Below are 24,176 nucleotides of genomic sequence, written 5' to 3' on the forward strand. Positions count from 1 at the left end.
AGGGAGCCCGCAAGAAAACAGAGAGGGACTTTTTACGAGCCTGTAGTGACAGGATGAGGGAGCATGGACTCAAACTGAGAGTGAGCAGGTTTAGACTGTGTATGAGGAGGACACTGTTCCCTCATGGGGAGGCGCTGGCACAGACAGGCTGTGGCTGCCGCATCCCTGGCAGTGCCCAAGGCCAGGTTGGCCTTGGAGGGCTCTGGGGCTTGGAGCAGCCTGGGGCAGTGGAAGGTGTCCCTGCCATGGCAGGAGATGTGCTTTGAGGTCCCCTCCAGCCCAAACGACCCCGCAGTTTTAGGGGCACCCGCAGCGCTTTGCGGAGGGCCCAGGCCCGGCCGCTGCGGGCAGCGTGACGTCACGCGCGGCACCTGTGCCGTCAGAGCCGCGTGACGTCACGGCGCGGGCGGGGCGGCGCGGGGAGGGGGCGGCAGGTGGCGCGCACGGCCGGGCCGGGCTGGCAATGGCAGCGGGCTGGCGATGGGCTGGGAATGGGGCGGGAGGGACGGGCCGGGCGGGCGGCCCCGCGCTCCGGCTGACAGCGGCGGCCCGGCCCGGCCCTGCCCTCCCGGCGCGGCGCGGCGGGACTTGTAGTGCGCGGCGGGCGGAGGCGGCCGGGCCGGCCCCGGGGCGGACTACAAGTCCCAGGCGGGGCGGGCGGCGCTGTGTGTGAGCCGAGCCAGCGGAGCGGGGCGGGCGGCGCGGCGGGGCTCGCTCGGCGCCGCAGCCGTAACCTCCCGTCTCTCCCTCTCGCAGCGGCCGCGGCGACGATGCAGGCGGAGTCGGGGATCGTGCCGGACTTCGAGGTGGGCGAGGAGTTCCACGAGGAGCCCAAGACGTACTACGAGCTGAAGAGCCAGCCCCTCAAGAGCAGGTGGGGCGCGGGTCCCGGGCGGGCGCGGAGCATCCCCCGGCCGGCGCTGCGCAGCGGGGCGGCCGCCGAGCGCTCCGTGCCATAATAGCGGCGTTGTTGGCGGAGGGCGGGCCGGGCCCGCGTTATGTAAAGGGCATTGTTGGCCGTGCGGGCCCGGCTGACAGCCCGGCAGCCCCGCCGGGAGCGGGGGCGAGGCCGGGGCCGCGCCTGCCCCGCTGAGCGCCGCGGCCGAGAGCCCGTCCGAGCGCGGAGCTGCGCACGGTCTGGGAGCTGCAAGGTCTCGTAGCGTCTAAGGTTGTTCTGGATTGTTTGGCTTTTGGTTGTTTGTTTGGTTTATTTTTGCGTGTGTTTGTTTTTCTTTTTTGAGCCTCAGCGGGTTTGTTACTTGCTTGGGGACTGAAAAGTTTTGCTAGGTAGGTCACTTTCTTCCTAGAGTGGTTCTTCCCTGAAATAGACTCTGTTTGCTTATCTGGAGCGGCTGCATCGCGTAGATACGCTCTGTAAAGGGAAATAAGGCGGTCTGTGTGTGTTTCCCTCCCTTGAGGGCTGTTAGCGACCCGTTGTCCGTCCTACTGCTGGAAGAAGAAAGTCAGTGCTCTCCCGCGCCTTGAGCATCCTCCTTGTCAGCTGTGGCACGTTTCTCCCTCTGTGTTTTCATTCAAGGAACCCTCCATTTCACCTCAACACTCTTCGTAGCAGCACTCGGCTGAGTATAAGGTCATTGCTGCGAGTGTATCGTGTTTGTCATCAGGTCTGTCGCAAGCCTGTCTCTATATTCACATTTTAGTTTTGAATGCTGCTCTTCGTACGTCTGTGTGTAGTGGAAAAATAAATAAGAATGTAAGTGTTAAAAAAAGAAGTGCTAGAATGAGTTTGGATTATACAGCCTGTCAGACAAACTTCAAAGTAAATAAATGACTTTTTGATAATTTTCTGAATGTTTCAGAAACACTGAAGGTTTGTAGTAAAAGGTGTTAAAAATTCTGTTGCTGTGACAAGGGCTGACAGATGTGGGGCCACCTCTCGTGGCCTGTTTTCACAGCAGCCCTGTCTCACACTGTACCCCTGGTCTGGCTGAGAAATGGTGCAGGTCGTGCTGGTGATGTGCAGCCTGACAGGCCATCCAACCAAACTGAAGTTGCCAGAACTCCTTTGCTCCCTAAGGTTATGCAGGGAAATTGCCATTACCCAGGTAATTATCTGAGAGCCAGGCTAATGTGCAGAACAGATGGGGTTCAGCAGCACTGATGGGTTCCAGCTGTGATGGAGGCAGCTGAGAGACACACAGAGCTTTGGGTTCAGTGCTTGTGTTGCCAGTGGAGTGCAGCAGTGATGAGTGCTGTGCTGTGGCCCAGTAGCCCTGTTTGTACCAGCTGTGTGTCCTAACTGGTGTACAGGAGTTGTCCCTTTGTGGCTGTCCTCTCTGCAGTCAGCAGTTTGTCTGTGCTTTCCTGGTGTGAGCATGGAGAGCAGGTCTGCACTGGAGCTTAGGTGGCAGGTCTGCATTTGACATTGCACAGATGCTGCAACTGCTTTTGGTTCCTGTGACTTGGTGCTTTGGGACCCAAATGCAGCCTTGCATTGTTCCCCTCTCTCCGGGGGGAGTGAATAAACTCTCTAATGAAACACTGGAGTATTTTACTGTCTTCTAAATGTTGTCACTTCAGACTTCCCTGGAGTGAATTTCCCCAGTTCATCCTTACCTGATACTCCTGCAGAGACAGCACTGCCCACCCTTTGGGCTTAAAGGGGTCTGTCATCCTGACACCCTGGTGGTGCCTCAGGCCAGCATCTGCCCTGATGCTGCCCTCCAGGACAGCTTTTGGAGCAGTGACCAGCTCGTCCCAGCCTGCCTTGTGCCCCTCCACATGTAGCCATGTGTGAGAGAAGAGACAGCCCCGAGGGTGGAATAGCAATCCATGGTTTTTCTGGCAGATAGTGAGCTGTCATGTTAACCTTGGTGTGGAGCCTGCCCAGCTCACGTACCACTCGTACCTCGAGGGAGAGTCTCAGCTGTCTTCCTGGTATTGTGGGAGATGAAGATGCAAAGGAGTCAGGGGCCCTGCCAGGTCCATATAAACCTGTCCCTGGAGCCAGGCTGATAAAACTTAACGATAACAGGAGGCAGAAGTTGCTCCCAAACCTGTTTGTTTCATGATCCTATCTCAGAGGACTTCTGTAGCCCTTCAGCTTTGCTCAGGCCTGGAACCAGTCTGACTGATGATTATCGAGGGTATCAGCATCACCCTGCTGCTTTCTCCTGTGGATGTAAATCAGGGGTAATTGCATAGCCTTGCGTGGAGCAGCAGCAGGTCAGCGTGGTGTAGCTGTGGGACTGTGGCCATGGGAATTGCTTTCTTACCCTCTCCACAGCCTGGCTCTGGAAGGGTGCCTGGGGAGCAGGCAAACCAGGGCTGATGTGAGGAGCTGAGTCTAAACAGCAATCTGCTCTTTTCCCTGGTGAGAACTGCTGATTTCCTAGCAACATTCAGGGCTTTCTCTGATCTTTTTAACCATAAGAGTTGAGAAGCATCTTGGCTTACTCATAGCAGCTGAAATTGTGAGTACACAGAAAATTTCATCCTGCTCAGAAATAGGTAAGAATGTCAGTGCTCTGAACCAAGAAGAAGCAGTTTTGTTGACCATTTTAGCTCAGCCCTGCTGATGCTGCCATCCTTCTCTCAGTGAAACTCTCCTATTTGGTTCCTCCCAGATTGCTTGTTTTCCAATATGTGACATCCAGTTAAAGATTTCTCCTCTCCAGTGTGCTCTCACAGTTACTCCATCCCTGTTTCATAATTCAAGTCTGCAATCCAAAGCCGCAAGGGGTCCAATAATAAAAGCTTTTTGCAGTAAATACTGTACTAACTTAGGCCAAGCCACAATTGAGTGCTAGAGGCCAAGTTAAAATGTAAGCCCAGCAAAAGCTTTAATCACAGGGGGTGGAGAGGATACATGGGGCTGAGATAGATCAGTCAAACCCACACTTCCCAAACCCTCCCGACTCATGAGGAGTTGGATCCTTGGGCAAAGTAATACCTACATTCATGGGACCTCTGCAATTTGCCATGGTCAAATGTCTTTGAAAACTGAGATGATGTTTCAGTTGCTTTGGTTTCTCCAGAGTCACTTTTCTCTGTGGGAGGAAAATGGGCTTTCAGGCTACCCCAGCGAGACAATGAGATCTATTTTTTTCCCCCCTCATACTCATATTTTATTCCTCTCCCGCCATATTCACAAAGTATAATAGCTTTAATCTACAAGTACATACACTTAAATATGTATGTGTTTATGTAATGAACAAGCAAATAAGATTTGTTTCCTGGTACAAGCAGTGTACAGTGAAATCGATGGAGTTTTATTACTGAAAGTAAACACAGGTCCTGACATGTCTGCATGCAGTCAGCAGGGCACTGGAGGATTGAGTTACATCTTCAGTGTGGACACTTTAAATCATTTGGCAATGTGTTGGATGTCAAGCTGGTGTCTGGAGGTAAAGGCTCTTCAGTCTGCCATTGCACAGGGCACTCTAAAGCAACCCAGATGTGGCAAATGCAGCAAAATTTTCTATCTTAAGTTGATTTTCTCCATATTTTTTTGTTGTCTGCAATGTGTTTCCATTTGGATGGTCTGTGAGACATGGCGAGTGCCAGCAAATTATTGTCAGCTGTTGTAATTTACTGCCATGCTCTTAATAAAACCTGCAGATAAATTACTGCTGTTTGTGCCCTTTTCTGTTGGCTGTGTTTTCAGACTGGTTAAAAAGCACCTGAATGATGCAGTTACTGAAGTATTTTTAGTGGAAGAAAATATTAGGAAATGCATTTAATTTGCATGATAGTTTCTTAGGAGGCTTATTTTTGTTTTATGAGCAATAACATTGGGATGTAGAGTTTGACATAATTAAAGCAGTGATGTCTTTATAAAATTCTCTTCATTCCTGCTGTCCAAAAACCTTTTCCTTTGTGCAAACCTTCAATATTTTACTCATATCAGCTAGTGCCTCATCTCTCTCCAGTCAGGATCCTCTGTAAAGCATTCCTTTTTTGTTTTTTCCTGTCTGCTCAATGCTGAAGTTTTCATTTAGTTAAAGCTTCCCTTTTAATACACAATGATTATGGAGGAAATATTAATTTCACCATATAGACACACGTTTTTTAAATGCGTGCTTACTCCGGAGCCAAAGAGGACTCTTCTGAAGTGCCCTAGTGCCTTAGCCTGCAGATGATCAAATTTAATTTTGTAAATGAACTTTGCAGCGTGATTGAATTTGAACTTGATTACATTAGGCTTAACATTGAGTTTGTGCCTTATTGGAGGTAGTCTTTTCATATTACTGCTATTTATGGATCTTGTTCAAGTGTTTTATATTCTGGTTGGGTTCTGCAATGCAGTTTGTTCAAGCTACTGCTTATATCTGTTCCAGTTGTGCAAGAAGTGGAAAATATCCTTTATTTAGAACAGGTCACATGTTCTTGCATCCAGGAACCGTGTCTCAGTGTGATTAAAAAAAAAATCAAAATGTATCTTGGAGGAACAGATTTAAAAAGTTCCTGAAATATTTTTCCGTCTGTTACAGAGGAACATTACATATTTTAAAGTAAAAGGTAATAATAGCTGAGCTGGAAGTGCTACGTAGGCCAGCACTGCCTGAAATCAGTGGTAAAAGTCTGAAGCAACGTCAGTGGGAGTAGAGCTAAGCCAGAAGTATGTCTCTGAAATCTCTCCGGTAACATTTTTGCGACTGAGTCAATAATTCCGTGTTTATTCTGCACCTCAAATTCGCTGCTCTGGGAAGGAAACCCTCACCACAGCTTTTTGTACTTCTTTTTATTTTTGAAAACAGTTTTAAAAGGAAAGGCTGCTGTTGGAGTGTCTGTGGTATAAACATGTGGAGACAATAAGTGGTATTTCCGTATATTTCCTTACACAGGGAGCCGGTGCTGCTCCCTGTCTGTAGCACAGCATTTGCCATGGTGAGAGATCCTGGGTGACCTTTTCTCTCCTGCAAAACTCTCACTCTGTTATTTGCAGTAGGCCTTTGCTATTTAGCAAGGAAACAGAAATAGCCCATGAAATTCAGTTCAGCATTTGCTTTGATACGAACTATTGAGCGTCACCTTTTTGCTTCCCTGGCCTGCTTTCCTCGGGAGGGTTTTGTGTGGCTGCCAAGCTGATCAGAGAGGGCACAGATATTTTGAGGCTGAGCTGGCTGTACTGACTGTGCATCTTTTAGCAAGCACATGTGTTTGCTTTTTATTTATCAAACTGCTGGCTGCATTAGTTGTGTACAAGTACATATGCATTCTGCTTGAAATAAACCCATACTTTTCTGGTGAGCTGGAAACTTCCCTAGCTGGCTGCTGTTGGTTTGCAGATTCCAGGTGATAATTTGAATCAATATATTATGTCTCTTAAGAGGCTGAAAATAAGCCTGTGCAGCCCCTGCTGATGGAGAGCTGGGCTGCCCCTGGTACTGCTCATTTCCCCACGTAGAGTGGAGGTCATTTCTGCTGGTATAGAATTTGTGAGGCTGCTGTGAATCTGTCCACTGTCATTAACAAGTAATTGCAGAGCCTCTTGTGCACTGTGTATGTTTTTATTTGGCACTCAGGGCAATGTATCAGAGTCCTTCCCAGCACGGTGGTAGGCAGCATGACTAATTCCTGCTGTACAGCCTGGTCAGGATCTAGAAGAAAACTGGAAGTGAGAGCAGAAGAGATTTGCAGATGCACTGTTTTGCAAGCAAATTCAGCCTCTTAAACTTGTTCTCTGATTAAAAGTTGATTGGGAGAGAATCAGTACAGCTGCTTCAAAATGAGGGTACAGGAGAAACCTGTTCTGACTTAACAATGCTGTCCTGTTTCTGTGTTTGCTTTTAAAAGCAATGTGCTTTAAGACTTAGAAAATGAAACAGAAGGAGTAATTTTCTGTTTACTTTTCTGCTAAAAAAAAATTGAAATTGTGTGTTGGCTGTTAATTGTGTTCTGTGAACAATCTGCTGTTTCAGTGTTGGGAACAAAATGAGAGTCCAACTTCCATTAAGCTGGTCAGGCTCTTGGCCGTTATTGTGTGTCTCGTTCTATTTTGGATTAAAAAAGTTTTTGAAACACACAGGCTGTAACATTTTTTGCTTGGAAAAATTAACTGTCTTTTAATATTATTTTTTGCTGGAAAAAAGACAACATGATTAAGCAGCCTGGCATGGCAGATTTTGCTGGACAGTTAACTGTTGCATCACTATCATATTATACAAGAGCTGTGATGATTTATTTTTTATAATCTCTGGTTAAACAGTAACAGCACAACTAATGGCTTGTGTGTAGTTTTACACTTCATTTCATACTGGTGGGGAAAAAAAACAACAAAGGAAAATGAATTTTATTGCATATTCACAATATAATTATGCCACTGCTTTATTTACACAAACATGATGCTGCTTTGAGTGTCAAGATTGAAATATTCAGGTTTACTGGAGCCGAAGTCTTGGAAGAGGTCATCCTGTTCTCCAGTCCATCTAAGGCAGGAGTTAAGTGCAGTTTTCAGTGTTAGGCACCCCAAGGCTCTGCTTGCTGTGGGTGGGCACAGACAGTTTTGGGTGCCTTTTGAAAGGCCCTGTCTCAGTGTCTTTGCCCAGAAATTCAGCTTGTGACTTGCATAGGTTTTAGTCACTGCTGCCTGTGGGCTTCACCTGAGAATAGGTGTTTCCGAGAGGCCACAGTAGTGTCCAGGTGAAACAGGATAGTGTGGGTATCACTGGTACAAGCACAAAAAAGGTGACAATTACTAAGGAGGGCTTGCACTACCACTCTCAGCTAGTACCTCAACACTGACAGTGCCCTTGGATGGAGCTCACTTTTTCTGGTAACATCCCTGCTGCAAGGCCTGCTCTAGTGTTTGTGTTAGCAGCTTTCTGCCAAGCATGCAAGCCAGGGGCTGGTGGTTTTTAGCTTTTTTCCTTCAGTGGTAAGTGATTATGTAGAAATACTCTCTGTAGACTCCCCCCACCCTGCCCTGCTGCTCGCAGCTGCTGCATGGACTGGACTGGCAGGTTGAAGGGCAAAATTGTGTTGCTGTGATATATAATTACTTCTTGCAGCATGAGCCAACAGAGCAGCTTGCTGTGATGATTGTTACGTGTACTGCTATGTAAAACAGAATGCAAGTGTAATGTGGGGTTCGGGCTAGTATTTTAATGTTGTAATTAGCAGCCTCTAACTGTAAACAAGTTTTTTTTTAAATCAGTTCCCATGAAGATTATTCCTTTACAATGCAGGCAGACATACATTTGCAGATGTGGGGTTTATGGATTCTGTGTTCCGTGCAGAAATGAGCATCAAGAACAAACAAGTGCCTTTGTTTTAGACCCTTTTTCTCTTACTCTAGAGCACCTCAGGTGCAGTGTCAGGTGGCTGGAGCCCAGTCCTGCAGTTGGTATTTCATAGGGATATTACAACTCAGGGAAACAGTTGCTTTGGGGACGATGCTGCAGCTGCCACCTCTGGGAAGACTTGGATTCATCCTCCTTAACTGTTCCCCGAAAAACACTGATCTAAATTCACAGGTACGTTGCACCTTCCTTTGTGCTGCTCTTCTGGCACAAAATGGGCATAAACCCACCTGAACCTGCTGTTTGGGCTGGTGTGGCCAGGGGGAGCATTTTGGGGGTCAGGTCTTCTCAGAGCACCCTGTGAGGCTGCTTCTGAGGAGAGCACTGAAGTTTTGTAGAGTTGGAAGGATGTCTGTGTCTGTTTAAACCTACAAAAGCAACCTCTGTGTGCAAGGATTCCGTGCCTGGTTTGGCCTACTGTTACATTAAAGAATTTATTTGGGGTGAATTCTGAGAAAATCTGGGTGAATATTGGTATTTTGAGTTCCTGGAAAGATGTTGATAATCTCTGAGATATTTAGGTGGTGGATTCTTGCCAGTTTTAATGTGTTTAAAGCAGAATGATGATAACATAGTATATTGTTAAAGCTTGCCTGTAACCCAAATGCTGAGATGCTGTCTCCTTTCTTTGCAAATATGTGACAGCACAAACTGCTGGAGGAATGGGAGAAACAAGTAGGGCAGGGGAATTGGGGTCCGGAGGTGAGAGAAAAGTAACAAGAAGTGGGAACAACCAGAATGTCCCAAGTGAGGGATGCTTTGTAGGATGGAGATTGGAGCAACCTTTGTTACTAATCTTACTGCCGGCTGTCCTGTTGTAACATATAAACACATAAAACAGGAACTGCTTCTCCCTGGAAGAGAAGCAGCCAGCTAGGAAACTTGGGCTGGAGGTACTGTTTCAGGGTGAGAAGGTGGGAGCAGATTTAGGAAGCTGTCAGATGGTGAGAAATTGGGAATATGGGCAAGGGGAACATGTGGTTCTGGGGCTTCAAACTGGGAGGTCGGAATAATGCCATGGAAGTGGAAAAGGATCTGAGTGGGAGAGCCTAGCTGAGCATATTTTGTGCACATGTACTATTTCCTTTCAGGATTCTTTGGGTTTTTCTCTAAATCAAGGAGAAAGCTTGTATAAAGTATGACTTTGGAAGTGCTTTTTCTGGATGTGTTGCTGCATGGTAATATGCATCTGTAAAGCCAAATTAGGAATACAAACCCTTTCTGTAATGTTTGTGAACTTCAGTCTGGATGAAAGTTGCAAGCTGAGAGAGTGAAATAGAATGGAATTGACATGTGTACACATGCAGGAGGGAATGATCTTAGAGAAAAGCAAAGGAAAACAAAATTAGGGGCTGTTCATTGGAAGCTGGAAGGAGTTCAGGGGCCTGTGGGTCTCTTGCAGTGTGTCCCTTGGATGCCATTAACTACTGTGTTTGGGTTTCTGCTTAGTCTAGCAAGCTTTATTTTATTTGTAGCAAATATTTACAACTCTGCCCAAGCTCACCCAGCTAAATGCACATTCCAGCTGTCAGTCTGTCTAGTGAAGCCACAGGCACGGTTCACAAGAGTTGCTGGGATCGTTTATTTATTTATTGCTGTTGTATCATGAAGGTTGCTATCAGATAAATAATTATTCCACCCTTGGAGAAGGTACGTTGTAAATCTGCTAAGCTGCTCCTTTGTTTGTTAGGCTTGTGCATAATGAGTTTGGAATTTAAGATGAGTAGTGTGCAGTGCAAAGTGCTCATTTTGTGACCTCATCTCGGCCGGGATGCTGGCCTGCCCCTGCACCTGTCACATCCTGTGGGACACTCGGGGCTGTGCTCATTAGGGGAGCTCCGGCTTAGCCTTGCGTCATCTCATTTCTGTGCCTTCTGCTGCCTAGTGGAATTCACAGAAACCCCACAAGGTGGGTGTCTGGGTTCCCCAAAGAGCTCAGGGTGGCTTCAAAGTGAGCTGGTGAGCGCTGGCCTGGAGCTGGGCAATGCTGAGCTGGCCAGGGCAGGCTGTGAGAGGCTGTGCTGGATCCAGGGGAGCTGTTGCTAAACCCTCCTCGCAGTGACGTGCCCAGGGCAGGTGTGCTCTGACAGAAATGAGGAAGAGCAGGTAGTGTGACATCCCCCTGCCCCAGCTTTGTCCACTCAGCACATTGAAGCTTTGAGTTTCAGTCCTGACCGTGACTCAAGACACAGGATTTTAAGTGCCCACTGTCCTTGGGAGTGCCCAAACATAAACCATGGGCTGAGGTGTCTTTATTTTGCAGAAGCTACTACATTTTGCATTGTATAGTGTTGTTTGAGCCTGGTAGGGGCAGGAGGAACTTGGTGTAACACAAGGGAGAGAATATTTGCATTGTATGTTCTGACTTTGCTCCAGAAAATAGTTACTGGTGCAAAGTGGAACAGCTCTACCAGGAAGCAAAATATGCTCAGAAATGGTTTTCAGCTCCATCGTAAAGGTAATTGTCCAAATTTCTGTACTTGAGGTCACAGCGTGACATATGGGGACCTGCTCAAAGTAAGAGTGGTGATATTATGAGACAGAGTTGGATGAAGGGAAGGAGTCCCGAAATGTTGCAGGAAGGTAAGGAAGTTGAGGGTGGTGTGGGCTCTGGTGCCCAAAAGGCCTCTCGGAGTGCTGTGTTGGTGAAGCAGCTTCAGGCCAAGGTGGATATTAAGAGTGACGACAAACATACGTTAGTTCTTAGGAGTGCTTAATTTTTTAGGAATGTGAAGTCATTTGTGGTACAGCAAAAGGAGCTTGAATCTGTGTAGAAACAAGTTACAAAGGAGTAAGGTTAGTAAGGCAGGAGCTGAACTAAGATTATGTCTGTATCACAAACTTGTTTTTTAATTTAGCTGGTTGCACAATTTACAATTTCAATCTAATTGCAAAACTACTGTGCAAGTGATAATTTGGTTCCCAGCTAATGCAACTTTTGATACTGTAAAAAGCTGTAGGGGCTGTCAGACCTGAAGATGCTGTGGGCCATCCAGCAAAGGCTTTGTGTTTTTCAAGTGTGTCCAGTAATGTAGAAAAGTGTGAAATGGGTCTGCCTGTTATGAAGCTCTCAAAGGTGCTGCAGCTGCCCCTACAAGAAAACCAGGGTTGGCTGGAAGGGGCCTGGACATTTTCAGAGCCAGGGGAGGCTGGTCTTCCTTGCAGCTTTTTGGTATTTCACAAGGAATTGGCTGCCCTACCTTTACAGCAGCCTCCTGCTTTCTGGGAGAGATCCCTCCGAGCAGGCAGTAATTGCTGTCTTTCCAGAGCAGTCCTCCTTTGTGGAGGAGTCATAATTATCCCTCACTTAGCCTTTCTAATGAAGGTGCTTGTAAGAGTTGTGCTGGGGTGCAAAGATGTCCATAAGGCAAAGTTTCCCTGTCTGTGCCTGCAGTGGTCTTGCCCCAGTCTGGGGTGTGTTCTTGGTTCTCAGGTGGGATCTTCAGGTGCTTGCTCTTTGAAACTGGGGACCATTTGTCTTTTTGCCTTGCAGCACCATCTGAGACTATAAACAGGCCTGCAGAGAAACAGGTCCAGTGATCTTGTGTTCCTGAATGCTGCTCTGCTGTGCTGAGAGGCACGCTGGGCACCAGCTCTGTGAAAGGAAGCTGCTGAGAGCAAGAAAAGGTGGCCCTTGCAGTGAGCTTCAACCAGGGGCACCTTATGGTGGCTTTATCAGCTGCTGACCCCACCATTTCCATGCTCAGAGCTTTTCCTGGCAGCCTGCAGAGCTGTTTTAGGAAGGCACAGAGGGCAGCTGGCAGGGTCCTGCTCTCCCCAAGGAGTGTGAGCATCGCTGCGCTGCAGGGCTGGGGGTGAGCCCAGCCAGCAGCACTGCATGAGAAAACATGCTAATGATCTGAAGAAAAAATACTTCAGGGATTTCTTCCTGTGTGAGAAACTCAGTTTAAGTACTGAGTGTGCTCACTGGCCTGTTTTCTCCTCTCAGTTTTGGGGTGTACTCAGCAGGATGGTGCTGCTTTGTGTGATAAGCAGTCCCATTCCCTGCTGTGGGATAGATCCTGCCCCGTTGCTATGAAACATTTTAGTTAGATGCCATGTTAAAGGGATGAATATCCATCTCTGACTGCAGAGAGATTTTTTTTCGTGGCTCATCTCTTGCTGATCAATTTTTTGATTCTGCTGGTGATGGATTTGAATGATTTCAGGTGTTATGTAATTTTATAGATGCTTGTTTCCCTATCTGTAATTGAATTCCTTTGCATTGAGATTTATTAAATAGCACAGCACAGAAAATTGCAGTATCTCTCGTCATCCCTTCACAGTGGGTTTATTTTCTGTGGCAAGGACTTTCACAGCTCTTGAAATTCTAAATCTGTAATCACTATTTAATCTAAGACAGTTTTCCCTGTATTTAAGAGCTGCAGAATCAGGCTGTGCTTTGGAGAAAATAGCAAATTTGCTAAATTTGGCTGCTTGCAGAGTCATTCAAAGTACATAGGTTGTTCAGCAGGTGCTCTTTGGCTTCTTGTGCTGTAGGAATGCTGGGTTTTGGAGGTTAAGTGGGTGGGAATGCAGTTCCTCATTTCTGCATGTAGCACAGGAAAAATGAAGTGGTTGAACTGCGTGCAGTTTATTTGGTGGTGCTTACAGCTGCAGAGCACCCCTGGCAGCAGAAAGCTGGGCCCTTTAGAACTGCAAGATTGTATTGATTGTGCTGCATTTCTGCTGGAACAAAAATATAATGGGCTCAGCATTTGCACTTTCCACTTGTGCATTGTTTTCTCTTTATTTTGTGTATTTAGAAAATGCTATGCTTTGCAGACTGCTGGTTTAGTATTTTCTGTGGAATGAAAACCATCTGGATAATTTAACTGAATTTTATCGAAATTTTTGGGAACAGGCTCTTTTCTGTTTCCTGGCATCTTGTTAGAAAAAGATGAGAATTTGAGCTAAACTTCAGGGAGGTGTCTGACGTGCTGGAATTTTAGCAACAATTTGGGCTTGTTTGAGGTTTTAGAAGCAATTGAAATATTAAAATGATGTATAGTGTCTCCCAAAAGCATTCTTCCTGAGCAAATGCCTGCATAGACTGTCCTCCCCCCTAAATTTACTTTAAATCCTTGGCATAGTGCGAGCTGCAAGCTAAGAAAGCATCCAGTGTTCAGGATGAGGCTTCTTTGAAAGAGATCAGACTTAAATGCCAGCTGAAGTTAAGCATATGTTTAAAGATCTGCCTCAATCAGACCTTTGTTCAACACAACACTTCTGTGTAGTCTTTATTTCAGAATCCTAAATAATTCAGTTGGTTTTGTGCTGGTAGGTTTCATCTTGTTGCAGCCCCAGGCCTGTAACAAACACAGGAGGAATCCACCAAGCCTGAAGCAAGCATGTGAGCTGTGCTGCTCAGAACTATTTGTGCTTCAGTTTCAGCTCGTGGTTTGAGCTCAAATCCATGTTGTTGGATTGGGAGAAGAGTGTTCAGCATATGGCAAGATCCTAAATCTGATGTACTTTCCAGCCTGACACTGTGATTTTAATATGTTCCACTTTCACCGAAATACTACTTAGAAAAGTGAAAAATCCCGCTAGAAAAAAGGTAAATTCTTAATCTTTTCAACATGAGATGCAGAATTAACTGAATTTTGGTATATAGTCTGTTTAGCAGAGGATGATAAGTATCAGCTGGTTTTTATTTTCTCTTTTTTTTTCCCTAGAGACTTAACTGCCCATTTAGTTTCTGATGTCCTGATGATAATGTTTGAGATGAGTATTTAGATCTGCACATGCTTATATCATAGAACAGTTGCTCCAGACCCCACATGTGTGCTTGCCTGCTGTGACAGGGAGGGTTTGTGTGGCTTCCCTGGAAAAGGAGCTCAAAATGACCACAATTTTCTGGATCCAAAGCTGGGTTGTTCTCAAAGCCAGCCACAATGTTAAATCTGATGCTGGGTGTCACAGGGGCAGGGTCTGAAAGTTGGGAATACAGTTATTTCCAGCAGTCTGAAGCTTTTCCCAGTGGCTGGGCAGACTCTCAGTCACTGAGGTGGCACCTCTGCAGATCATCTTGTCCAGCTCCACTGCTCAGAGCCATGTCACACTGGGTTTTGACTATCTCCAAAGCCAGAGACTTCACAACTTCTCTGGATGACTTCTTCCAGTACTGGTGACCCTCACAGTGAAAAAAAGGTGTGGAGCTTTTTTTTGTGTGTTTTGGGTTATTTTCTGAGTTATACATAAACTGTTTCCTGAGTTCTTTGTCTCAGTGCACACAAGATGGACTGTACAGGAGGCTGCACATCTCCCCAAGCTGCACTCCCTCAGCTTTGCCTTTTGAAGTAAAACAAGGCGCTGCATTTCTCATGTAAACTATTGCATTTTGCCCTAAAAACAGTGGATTGTACAGGTCAAGCTTAAAACCTGGTGAGCAGAACTTCTGCACCCTTCAGTCGTGGCTCAAGGGCTGACGAGTTTTCTTCCTCATCTTGATTCAGCCCTGTATAGTTTCTAGCTCTGCCTTTGCCCTTTGTAGATGGATGCAAAGCACCCTACAACATAACCTTGCATTTAATGAGCAGTTCAGCCTCAGAGCAGAGGTTGTGTCCAGTGCTGCAGAGCTGTGCCTTGGTGTTGTTTGTGCAGAGCCCTTGACAGATGCTCATCGCTCGCGATGTTATCTGGACTCTTTAACATGTATAATAATTCCACCAGGCTGTTGACTAAAATATTCCTGTTCTTTGATGGACCAGCACTGACTTGTCTGCTATGAATTCATACAGTGAAGTTGAAATTACTTCCAAAATAGTAAACATGAACTTTGGCCATTTCTTGCTCTGGGATAATTCTAGAATTGGTTCCTCGGTGAGCCATGCACAAAGTGGCTTTCTATAACCTGTACCTGTTTCTGTTCATCAGGACAGCATACAATGCACTTTGGCCAAGCTATATTAAATACATATCACATGGAATTGAGCATCTAATCTTTAGCTGGGACTGATCTTGTCTTGACTCTGTAGGACTATGCTTCAGTTTCATGCAGATGGTTTTTGGCAGCTTCAAGGGCCAATAAACTGGAGATTTTAAAGAATATGTTCCTTAGTATAAAGCAAATTTTATTGGAATTACTGGAAAAGTTTATTTCAGAGATGTCTTCCAGGATAAAATGAAGTGTAGCAATTAAATAAAAATTTTCAATGATACTGTGAATAACAACCAAGAATACAGTGCTATGTCGTGCCATAGCAGTCTCACTTGATTTACTTGGTATCAGCCATCAGAGTGACCATGGTCAGTCTCCAGTCTGTGTTTTCTGAGGCTACCTTCATTTCTGTGTGTTCTCCAGCTCTGACATGTTTGGATAATTGCAGTTGACTGGCAACAGCAAAACATCAAATATAGAAAATAAGCCATGTTTACTGTTCCAGACTTCATTCATTTTGCATTTCCAATAACTGTTGAGAAATAAGCAGAAAGTTACAGGTGATTTCCCAAAGCAGTGTTTTTTGGGGAAGAGACAAGATTCCTTAATGCCATCTAGAAGCTCCAAAGGAACCTTGGGACCCTGTAGTTTCAGTGGTCCTTCTTACTTCACAATTTTAGATGAGAATGATACTATCATTTATGCAATCCTTTTGGGCTTTTCTTGTGTAGGTTAGAGTGTCCGTGGATGGTTAACAGTGAGCAGCAATACCTAAGTCAGGATACTTATGGCATGGTTAGCTGTTCAGTGCTTTGGTGGCAGAATTAACACCATTTGAATGCTGAATGTTGGCAGATCTTGATAGCAGTTTTTGCATCTACCTGTAATTCATGAAGTGAGAGCTCTTTTTACCCGTTGCTTTTCACTGTCTCCCCATGTTTATCCCAAGGCTCAGTGGTGTGGATGAGGCAGGTGAGAAGCAGGTGGGGAGAGGTCTGGACATCTGCTCACAAAGCCATCACAAAGTGCTGCTTGAGTGGCTCACTGCAAATGCAAGATTTGGGGTCAGGAGTCCTGTCCCCTGTCATCTGTGTAAAATGTGGGATCCTGGGAGGTCTTAATGTGTGAGCTGCAGCTTGAATAAAGCTGTTGGGGCAGTTTAACTCTGCAATGCCTAACTTCAATTCAGTTGTCAAGTTTAGCATTGCTTTAGGCATTAATAGAGTTTTACTCTCACTTAAAAATCTGGTTTAGTAATTAACCTCCATTTTATTCTGGAGTTCAGAAGGTGCTCATTTAGTGCAGCAAATCTAATGTCATGTGAATTAAAACATGAAAGATATGCAGTAATGAGAAACCGAAACAGGGTAGTGCAGGAATTTGATTATATGCAGTTTACAGGGAGCTGAGTTCCTAATGAGAAGTGTGTTAAAGGCACAGTCTTGCCTCTGCACTTGCAAGGTTAAGGGATGTTCTGAATTAAATTGGGACTTAGTAGTGGAGCTGGTATTTGTCACATTGCACACTGAGTTTTTGTTGCACTGAGGTTTTATTGTGCAGCTTTTTCTGAAATCTGGATGTGGGATGGCTGTGACTGTACAACTGCCAAAAGGTGTGAGGCATTTGCAGGGGCTGGGAGAGGTGTATAAAGATGTAGATCCCCTGTTCTGTTCTAATGGAAGTTTGAACCCCAACTCCAGAACATTCTGCAGAGTTTATTGTTGTAGAGAGGCACAGAAGGTGGTACATGGAGAATTACACCTGCAGGCAGCAGAGTTGCTCCACAGAAGTTGGCCTGGTCTTTGTGATGTAGTTGCTAGAGCTTTCCATGCTGCTGTGTCTGTCTGTATTTTACATCCTACCACAGCCATTAGTGTTATAAAGAAAAGTCCCCAGCTCCTTTGACAAGGAGACTGTTTAACTACTCCCAGCACTGAGTACAGATGTGTTTAATTTTCTTCAGAAAGTGTCACTTTATTGCATGTGTAATGTGTGGACTATGTGCCAGCTGGTAAGTCCTGAACTTTTCTGGGCTGGACTGCTGGCATCACACTGATTCATAGAGGCTGACTTGCCTTTGGATAGAAGGTACAGGCTCTCAAACAGCCTGAAAAACTGCACCAGTTTCTGCTGCCCAAGAGTTTTGGGTGACTGCAAGGATAAAACACAGGTTTCCCCTTTTATGCTGGACATTGCACGCACAAAATGCTGATTACACGTCTCTTTTTGGTCTGAGAACCAGAGACTGTGTAACAGATCCAGTTCAGAACGTGAACATCTGTGCAGCAATGCTGTCCATTGTGCTTTTGCCCTGTAATGTGCATTCTCACATGAAAGTGCACTTTTACCACTTTGTCATTGTCTACTTCAGAAAATGTTGGCAGCAAAGATGGACAAGGCTCAGTGTTTTCCACCCATCTCCTCTCTAAATTAGGTATGTGAAATCAGAGGCTTTGTCTTTGCTATCATTTGAGTTATTTAAGGTAAAAACCAGCTTCTTATCACTTCCTTAGCTACTTGATTTCAAGGCAGTAATGCGGGGTAAAAGTTCACCTCACGCGTGTCAGGAGGACTCTGCACTACATGGGTGTGGCTTTGTGCTACACCTGGTCTCTGCAAGGTATGGCTCTGCTCAGTCCTGGGCTGCTGAATGGCTGTAAGGAGAATTTGTTTATCTCACTGATTCGGTGGGAAGGGACCACACATGTTCAAAAATAAAAGGTTTTCTGTCTGCTGACAGAAATTACTTGTGCTATGGCCACACAGTTACAAGACCCAACCCAGGAGGAGACTGTGGGCCAGACCCCTCCTGCTGTGGCAGCTTGCAGTTATGCTGGGTTGGATGGAACTTAAAATCGTTGCTGACCTTATAAAAACATGTTAGAAGTCATGTGTGAGTTGCATTGTTGCTGGCCTGTGGTTGTTTATTTGTATTAGGTTGAATTTTGCTGTCTTAAAACCAGCATTCCAGTAGAATGTGTGGCAAGTACCACACAGCCAGTGACACCTTTACCAATGAATCCAGTTTGAGGACTTTGTGTCTGATTCTTGGCATACTGAATTTCTGAGATGAACAAGAAGCATATGCCACTGGTCTGTTAACCTGCCAGGGCTCTCTTCTTGAGCTTTATGCTTACTCCAGAGGAACCATGACCCAAAAATACAGGCTCACTGGGCTAATCATCTTACAACTCAAGCATAGTTGAGTTAATTCTGTGTAATAATTTACTGCTGTCAGCTCTACAGCAGGAGTTATCTGTGTGCAAAGTCCTGGTTCACAGCAAATACCACATAGGGCAGGTTAACACTCACCCCTCTGACTACAGACTAAGCTGAGCTGTCTTGGAACACGCTGGCTGTTGTCTAAGCACACACTTGGCTGCTCTGTCTGCTCTGCTGCTGGATGGTAACTGGTTTAGCCAAGGGATTTTGATGGACTGCTGTAGTCCTCCTGCCACCATGCAGGCCTGGGACCATTTGTGTTGGCTGAGGCTGTGATGACCAAGTTGTCCTGTGTTAATCCATTTTCTATGGATGACAGAAAGTGTAGATAAAGGATGAAATGGGGTTAAATTCTTCCCGTGAGTAGCTGCTGCTGGTAACTGTGGACTAGTTTGACAGGGTTCACATCTGTGTTAACTTTCAGAAGACAACATGAAGCTATTATGCAGTTACTACCCACTCCAGGATCTGCACATCAATTAGGAGAGGCTGCTTACTCATGCTCCTCAAAAGTTGTGCCAAAATAGCTATTACATTATGTCAGAGCCCATATTTTCATCCTGAACAATTAATCAGAATATAAACCTTGTTTCTCCTCAGCAGCTTTGAATATAGACCTGCACCTTTGATACACGGTGCTTTCAGCTGCACTGTCTGAAGAGGGCTCCTCTGCTGCTGACACACATCAGGGAAACTGTGATGAAATGTGATATTATTTTGTCAGCAGTATATCTGGGAAGTATATCCAGCAACACCATGTTCTGTAAACAGCTTTAGTTCCATGTGTTATGACTTATTCTACTGTAACACTTTGGGTCCCTGCTCGGGACACAGCATCCCGTGCTGCTGGTAGGTGCTGTGTGAGCATGAGGGGAGGTGGTGGGCTGCTTCACAGCAGCTCTGCCATCTCAGAATAAGGCACAAGAAGCAGATGGCTGCAGGGGGAAACAATGAGGCAGAGCTGTCAGCGTGATGGGATGGAGTCCTAGCACACCCACTGCCTTGCTGCTGGCAGAACCCTGCTCCGTGTCCTGCCCTGGAGAGAGCTCTTGGTGGACTTGGTCAGGGCAGGGACACTTGGAGGTACCTCTGAGGATCTTCCTTTGTGAGTGGGATAAAGCACTGAGCAGGTGTTGTTGGAGAAATGTGGCGTTGTTGGTGACCAGCTTCCAGTTTTCCTTCTTGAGAATCAGGAACCTGGGGCTCTGGATCCCAGCCCTGTCCCCTGGGGTATTTGTGGTGGTTTATTACAGCCCAGAGATGATGGCAGCAGGGCCTTTGACAGGTGTAGGGTGTCAGGTAAGATGTGACATGCCAAGGAAGTAATGCCTATGGTGAAGTGACAAAACCTGTTGTAACGAAAGCAGAATATTTGCTTTACTGATGCTTCTCGTTTTAGACACGGAGGAACATGGAGACACATTTGTCTCCTCATTTTCCAGGCTGTCCTCCTGCCTGATAATGCTATTCAGGAGCTGCTCTTGTGAGAATATTTGTACTGTGCAGCACAAGGCCTGAATGATGATTCTATACAGAAAGTACCATCATGCTGATGGCCAGACTAAGCTTTGTGCTGTAATTCTTGATCCTAATTCACAATTTTCTGGGTTTTTTTGTCTTTTGCCAAATACCTTTAATGCAGAGAACATGATAACTCAGAAGAGATGGTGTATGATAAAAATAGAAGTACTTGCTCCAGTTCTTCCATATGTTAATGGCTGGATTTTCAGGCAAGAGATTCCAGTAAGGTGTGCCAGCAGTCTGCATACCTGCATGTGCTGTAGCCCTCTTTCCATGAAAAAGCTGTTTGGGTTAGAGACAAGGGTGAGGTCACTGGGAGTTTGGTGTCTCTAAATCGGATCCAATTTTGTGTGATTTTATTAGAAGAAATGAAGTACTGTAATTCCTGAGGTACGTGCAAGGTTCTTACTTTGGAAATTCTGTCTTGCTTTCATTTATTTCTTCTCCATTGTAAAATCGTGAGTGCATAACTTCAGCACACTGGAGGCCATCTGGAAATAGCTGGAGCATGCTCAATTACACATTACATTTGATAAAAACTTTTCAAAGACTCTTTCTCAGGGGAAGGGGAAGGGTGGAAGCCTGGAAAAAACTTCAATAGGAAAAACAGAGATTAGGGTTCAATAAATAGGAAATTATGGTACTGTTTTCATTCAAAGAAAATGCACAGGCAGAGATATTAGATGATGATTGAATACAAATGTTGAACCATCAAAGTGGTCCCTTGCCAGTGGCTGTTCTCTTAGTTTATTCTTCTACCAGCTAATGTATATGACTTCAAGATGCAAACCACTTTTTCATCATTTCATGAGTTACCTACCAGGATTAAAATAAAAGTAAACTCATTAAATTAATAACACAGGCTTGTAGGGAAAGTAGTAATCTTCAGCAGGTAGTTAACAGATGGATTTCGTTGTTTGGGAGGCTGTGGAGGTAGATTGTATGCTGGAAGACTCAAAAAGATTGGGCAGTTTCATGGACAAACCAGGCAGAGGGCAGCTGGGCTGGGGTTGCTCTGTCCCTCAGTCGATGGCTGTGGATGCTGGAGGGGAGCAGAGCACAGAGTAGCTGGGTTTGTGCCCCTTCCCACTGGAGACAGGGTGCTGACCAGGACAGAGTGTGCCTCTGCCATGCCCTTGGCCAGCACCTGGGTCTGGGCGCCACTCAGCCAAGCTCTGGCAGGTTGGATGTCTCCTTCCTTCTTTCTCTTGTTGTTTCCAACCCAGGAACAACTCGTCAAAGTGTGGACTAATGAATCATTGCAAGTGCTTGATGTGTTGGCAGCTCCTTGCCACCCAGCTTCACACTCTGTTCTGCTGCCGTAATTTTAAGAAACTATTGGAACAGTGCCCTCCTCCCCCAAAAAGAGTCTATCCAGAGATCTGGGAAGTAATGTATGCAGCCCTCCCCCAGTTTATTTGTACCAAGCCATTTGGGTAGGCCTTGGTGTTAGTTTTAGCAGCAGAGCAGGTTCTAGTCAAGGAATCAAAATCTTGGATGTAGTTTACCCTGAGAAGGTAATTGAGTGAGTTATTCTAGTATTGGTGAAAACAAACTCATCTGAGTTGGGAGAATCCAGTCCAAGACACCAAAATCTCCCAAGTCCATAAGAAAGAGTTTTGCTTTACATGGAGTATTAGTCATTATCCTGTCAGTCGTGTTTGTTAGTTTGATTTAGAGTTTATGTAGCAGTCTCTCACGCCAAGCTGTGTTCTGTGTTCATCTTTGCATGTACAGGAGACTTGTTTGTTCTCCTAATGTCTTGGCTTAGTTGAAAAACTGAAATCTGTACTTTCATCAGCTATTTGTCATATTTTATTTGACTCACAAAGTCCATACCATGATGTACTTCAGTGTACATGCTAAAACAACTTAGTCCAGTGTTTCTAAAAGCCTCTGGGGAGCAGATGCCTTCCCTTGGCTTGGCTGTGGGGTCAGTGGGTTGCATTTGTGCTTTCAGCAGAGAAGAAATAGGGAGTTATGGAAGTCTGTGGTCCTCTCCTGACTGGTTACTCAATAAATCTTTGGGCTTTCACCCCACATCCCTGTAAAACCTTGGCCCTTTGCTTTCTGAAGCAACCCACAAGTCACGTTGCAGGTGAGCCTGGGCAGAGGAAGAGTTTCCATTTTAGAGAGGAGTGAAATCAGGGACAGTGTTTCATCTGGAAGTTGGGAATTGGGCCTTTCCTTCAAATCCAGAGGAACAGTCCCCTTCTCCAAGAGCTTAAACCCTTTTCCAGTATTTGAAAAGTTGCCTGCTCGCCTCTGCTAGTGTTCCTGCCTTTTATTTTCTTCCATTTCTGCAGTGTCAGGAAGAAAAAAATAAATCTGTAATCCAAGTAACATCCTAAATATAGAAGTGCTAGTTTACAAATGAGAAGTCTTTCTGATGGCTTCAAAATGGTTTTGTAATAAAAGGAAATGTATTTGACACTGCCAGAATTTACAGTCCCACCAGAGACTTGTGAAAGAGCTGCTATACCAAACAGCCTGGGCTGGAATGGAGCTTGTTGACACGTAGGGGTTACTGAAGGGTATTTCTGGCTGTTGCCATGAGGATGGCTTAGCAAGAAAAAATACCTTCTCTGCAACTACTGTAGGGCCTGCCGGTACCATCAGCTTTAAGAAAAAGTATTTTAATGGATGGTGGTTAAAGGGGGAGGCTGCTTTTCAAAATTTGTGCCAAGATATGGCCCCTGAGAGCCAGGAGGAAGGGGTTCTGAGCAAACCTGGTGTGGGTGGTACAATCTAATACTGCTTTTGGCTGTTTAACCAAGTAAGAAACAGTTCTTCTGGAGTCCCTGAAACTTAAGGCTTTATTTTTTTTTTTTTCTTCCTCTCTTTCTTTCTCCAAAATCTTAAGCTTTGAGTCTCTCATGTGTTCAGTTATAATTGCAGGAAGGTGTCACAGTGGTCTTCAGGTGCTCTCAAGCACAGAGACCATTCTCAGCCATTTGATGAGATTTCAGCTATGGGTTTAGAGGTGAATGGTCTTATTCCATTTGACAGCAGTTATTTGCAGCTGCATCCAGGGGTCCAGGTCTGTTTGGCACTTAGAGGCATAACCACAAAGGAGTCAGCACAAAGGGGTAGTTTGCCATGCTTGCTGCTTGGTCTGCCTTTGGAGGCACTGTCAATATGTTGGGGAGAGAGGAACCTTCTTCCCAGCTTCTGAGAGTGTCCAAAAATAAAATGGGAGGACTTTAAAAAGTGGCTGGTGATAGAAGAGAATAAATAGTCTATAATGAACTTCTGTCCTATCAAAAGTAGTTTGCAGGATGAAATAAGATGGCTAAAGCAAGTATTGGAAGCTTGATCAATATAATTGTCTGTAAAACTGGGGATCTAATGCCTCATTGTCTTCAGATGAAGTTCCTGTCTTATTCACTGTCCCACACAAGGTTTGCACTATATTATTTTTATCTGCAGTCCTCTTAAGGGCTTTATGGCTTGCCTGGGAATCCTGTGTTGCTGCACAATCAAAAAATGGAATGCGATGGAATGCTGAACATCGAGGATTTGCTTAAATGTTTTGCTGAAGATGAGTTCCCCATGCTGAGTGACACCAGTTTAAACAGCAAAAACCCAGCTTTAAAGCCTTAGTTTTCATCCACGTTTAGGCCTGTGATTGTACAACTTGTTTCTGTGGGTGCTGGGGCTTTGCTCTGCTTTCTGCTGTGATTTTAACTTGAAGGCTTCTGCTGTCCTCACAGCTCTGGCTCTTGTTTGAGTCCCCACTGTGCTGGGACCACCAGGCTCTGCTCCTCCTTGGTACGCAGTGAAAATACCTCCATGAGCTCTCAGAGATGTTTCAGGTTACATAAACCAGGATTTAAAATAGTATCTTTTTCACAACATTTGGAACACGTGTTCGTGAATATAAATTTTCAGCGCAGTGCCAACAGAGTTAGTTTAACAGATGCAGAACTCTGTTACTAAGTATAGTTTCTGCAGTTATCTCCCCACACAAATTTCTCCCTGGGCATTTGCTATGTGCTTATCAACACTGCAGAAGATCATATGCGTGTTCTTCTTTTTTCAGAAAACAGTCTGCAAGCTTTCTGCTTTCAGAAGCTATTGAAAGCACGTTCTTCTGAAGCCACATTGAGTTTCAACTGATGAATCAGAATTCTGCATGGAAAGATTTGGGTACAAACACAATAAGAAATTTTAGCAATATTTTTTTTTCCTTGTGTTTTTTTTTTCCCCATTCTTGCTTTCCCTTGGTAAACAGCAACACTTGCTGGCAAGAATGGGAATAACAGATCAATCTGCTTATTTTGAGT

The 24,176-nt window shown here is 45.2% G+C and overlaps 1 protein-coding gene across 3 annotated transcripts in view; it reads left to right on the top strand.

Annotated features, from left to right (window-relative positions):
* The first annotated feature begins 694 nt into the window (after positions 1 to 694).
* The window catches only part of MITF (melanocyte inducing transcription factor), a 99,058-nt gene continuing 75,576 nt past the window's right edge, over positions 695 to 24,176 (top strand). For 2 of the 3 annotated variants that reach the window (XM_063165006.1, XM_063165008.1), the window contains exon 1: positions 695 to 874. In XM_063165006.1, the coding sequence (XP_063021076.1) occupies positions 771 to 874 (104 nt within the window). In that variant the 5' untranslated portion in view covers positions 695 to 770. Of the gene's footprint in view, positions 875 to 1,146; positions 1,169 to 24,176 lie in introns of those variants that run through there. The other variant, XM_063165009.1, reaches the window with a different exon arrangement.

The sequence above is a fragment of the Melospiza melodia genome, chromosome 10 (genome assembly GCF_035770615.1).
Source record: "Melospiza melodia melodia isolate bMelMel2 chromosome 10, bMelMel2.pri, whole genome shotgun sequence".
Classification (NCBI taxonomy): Eukaryota; Metazoa; Chordata; class Aves; order Passeriformes; family Passerellidae; genus Melospiza; species Melospiza melodia.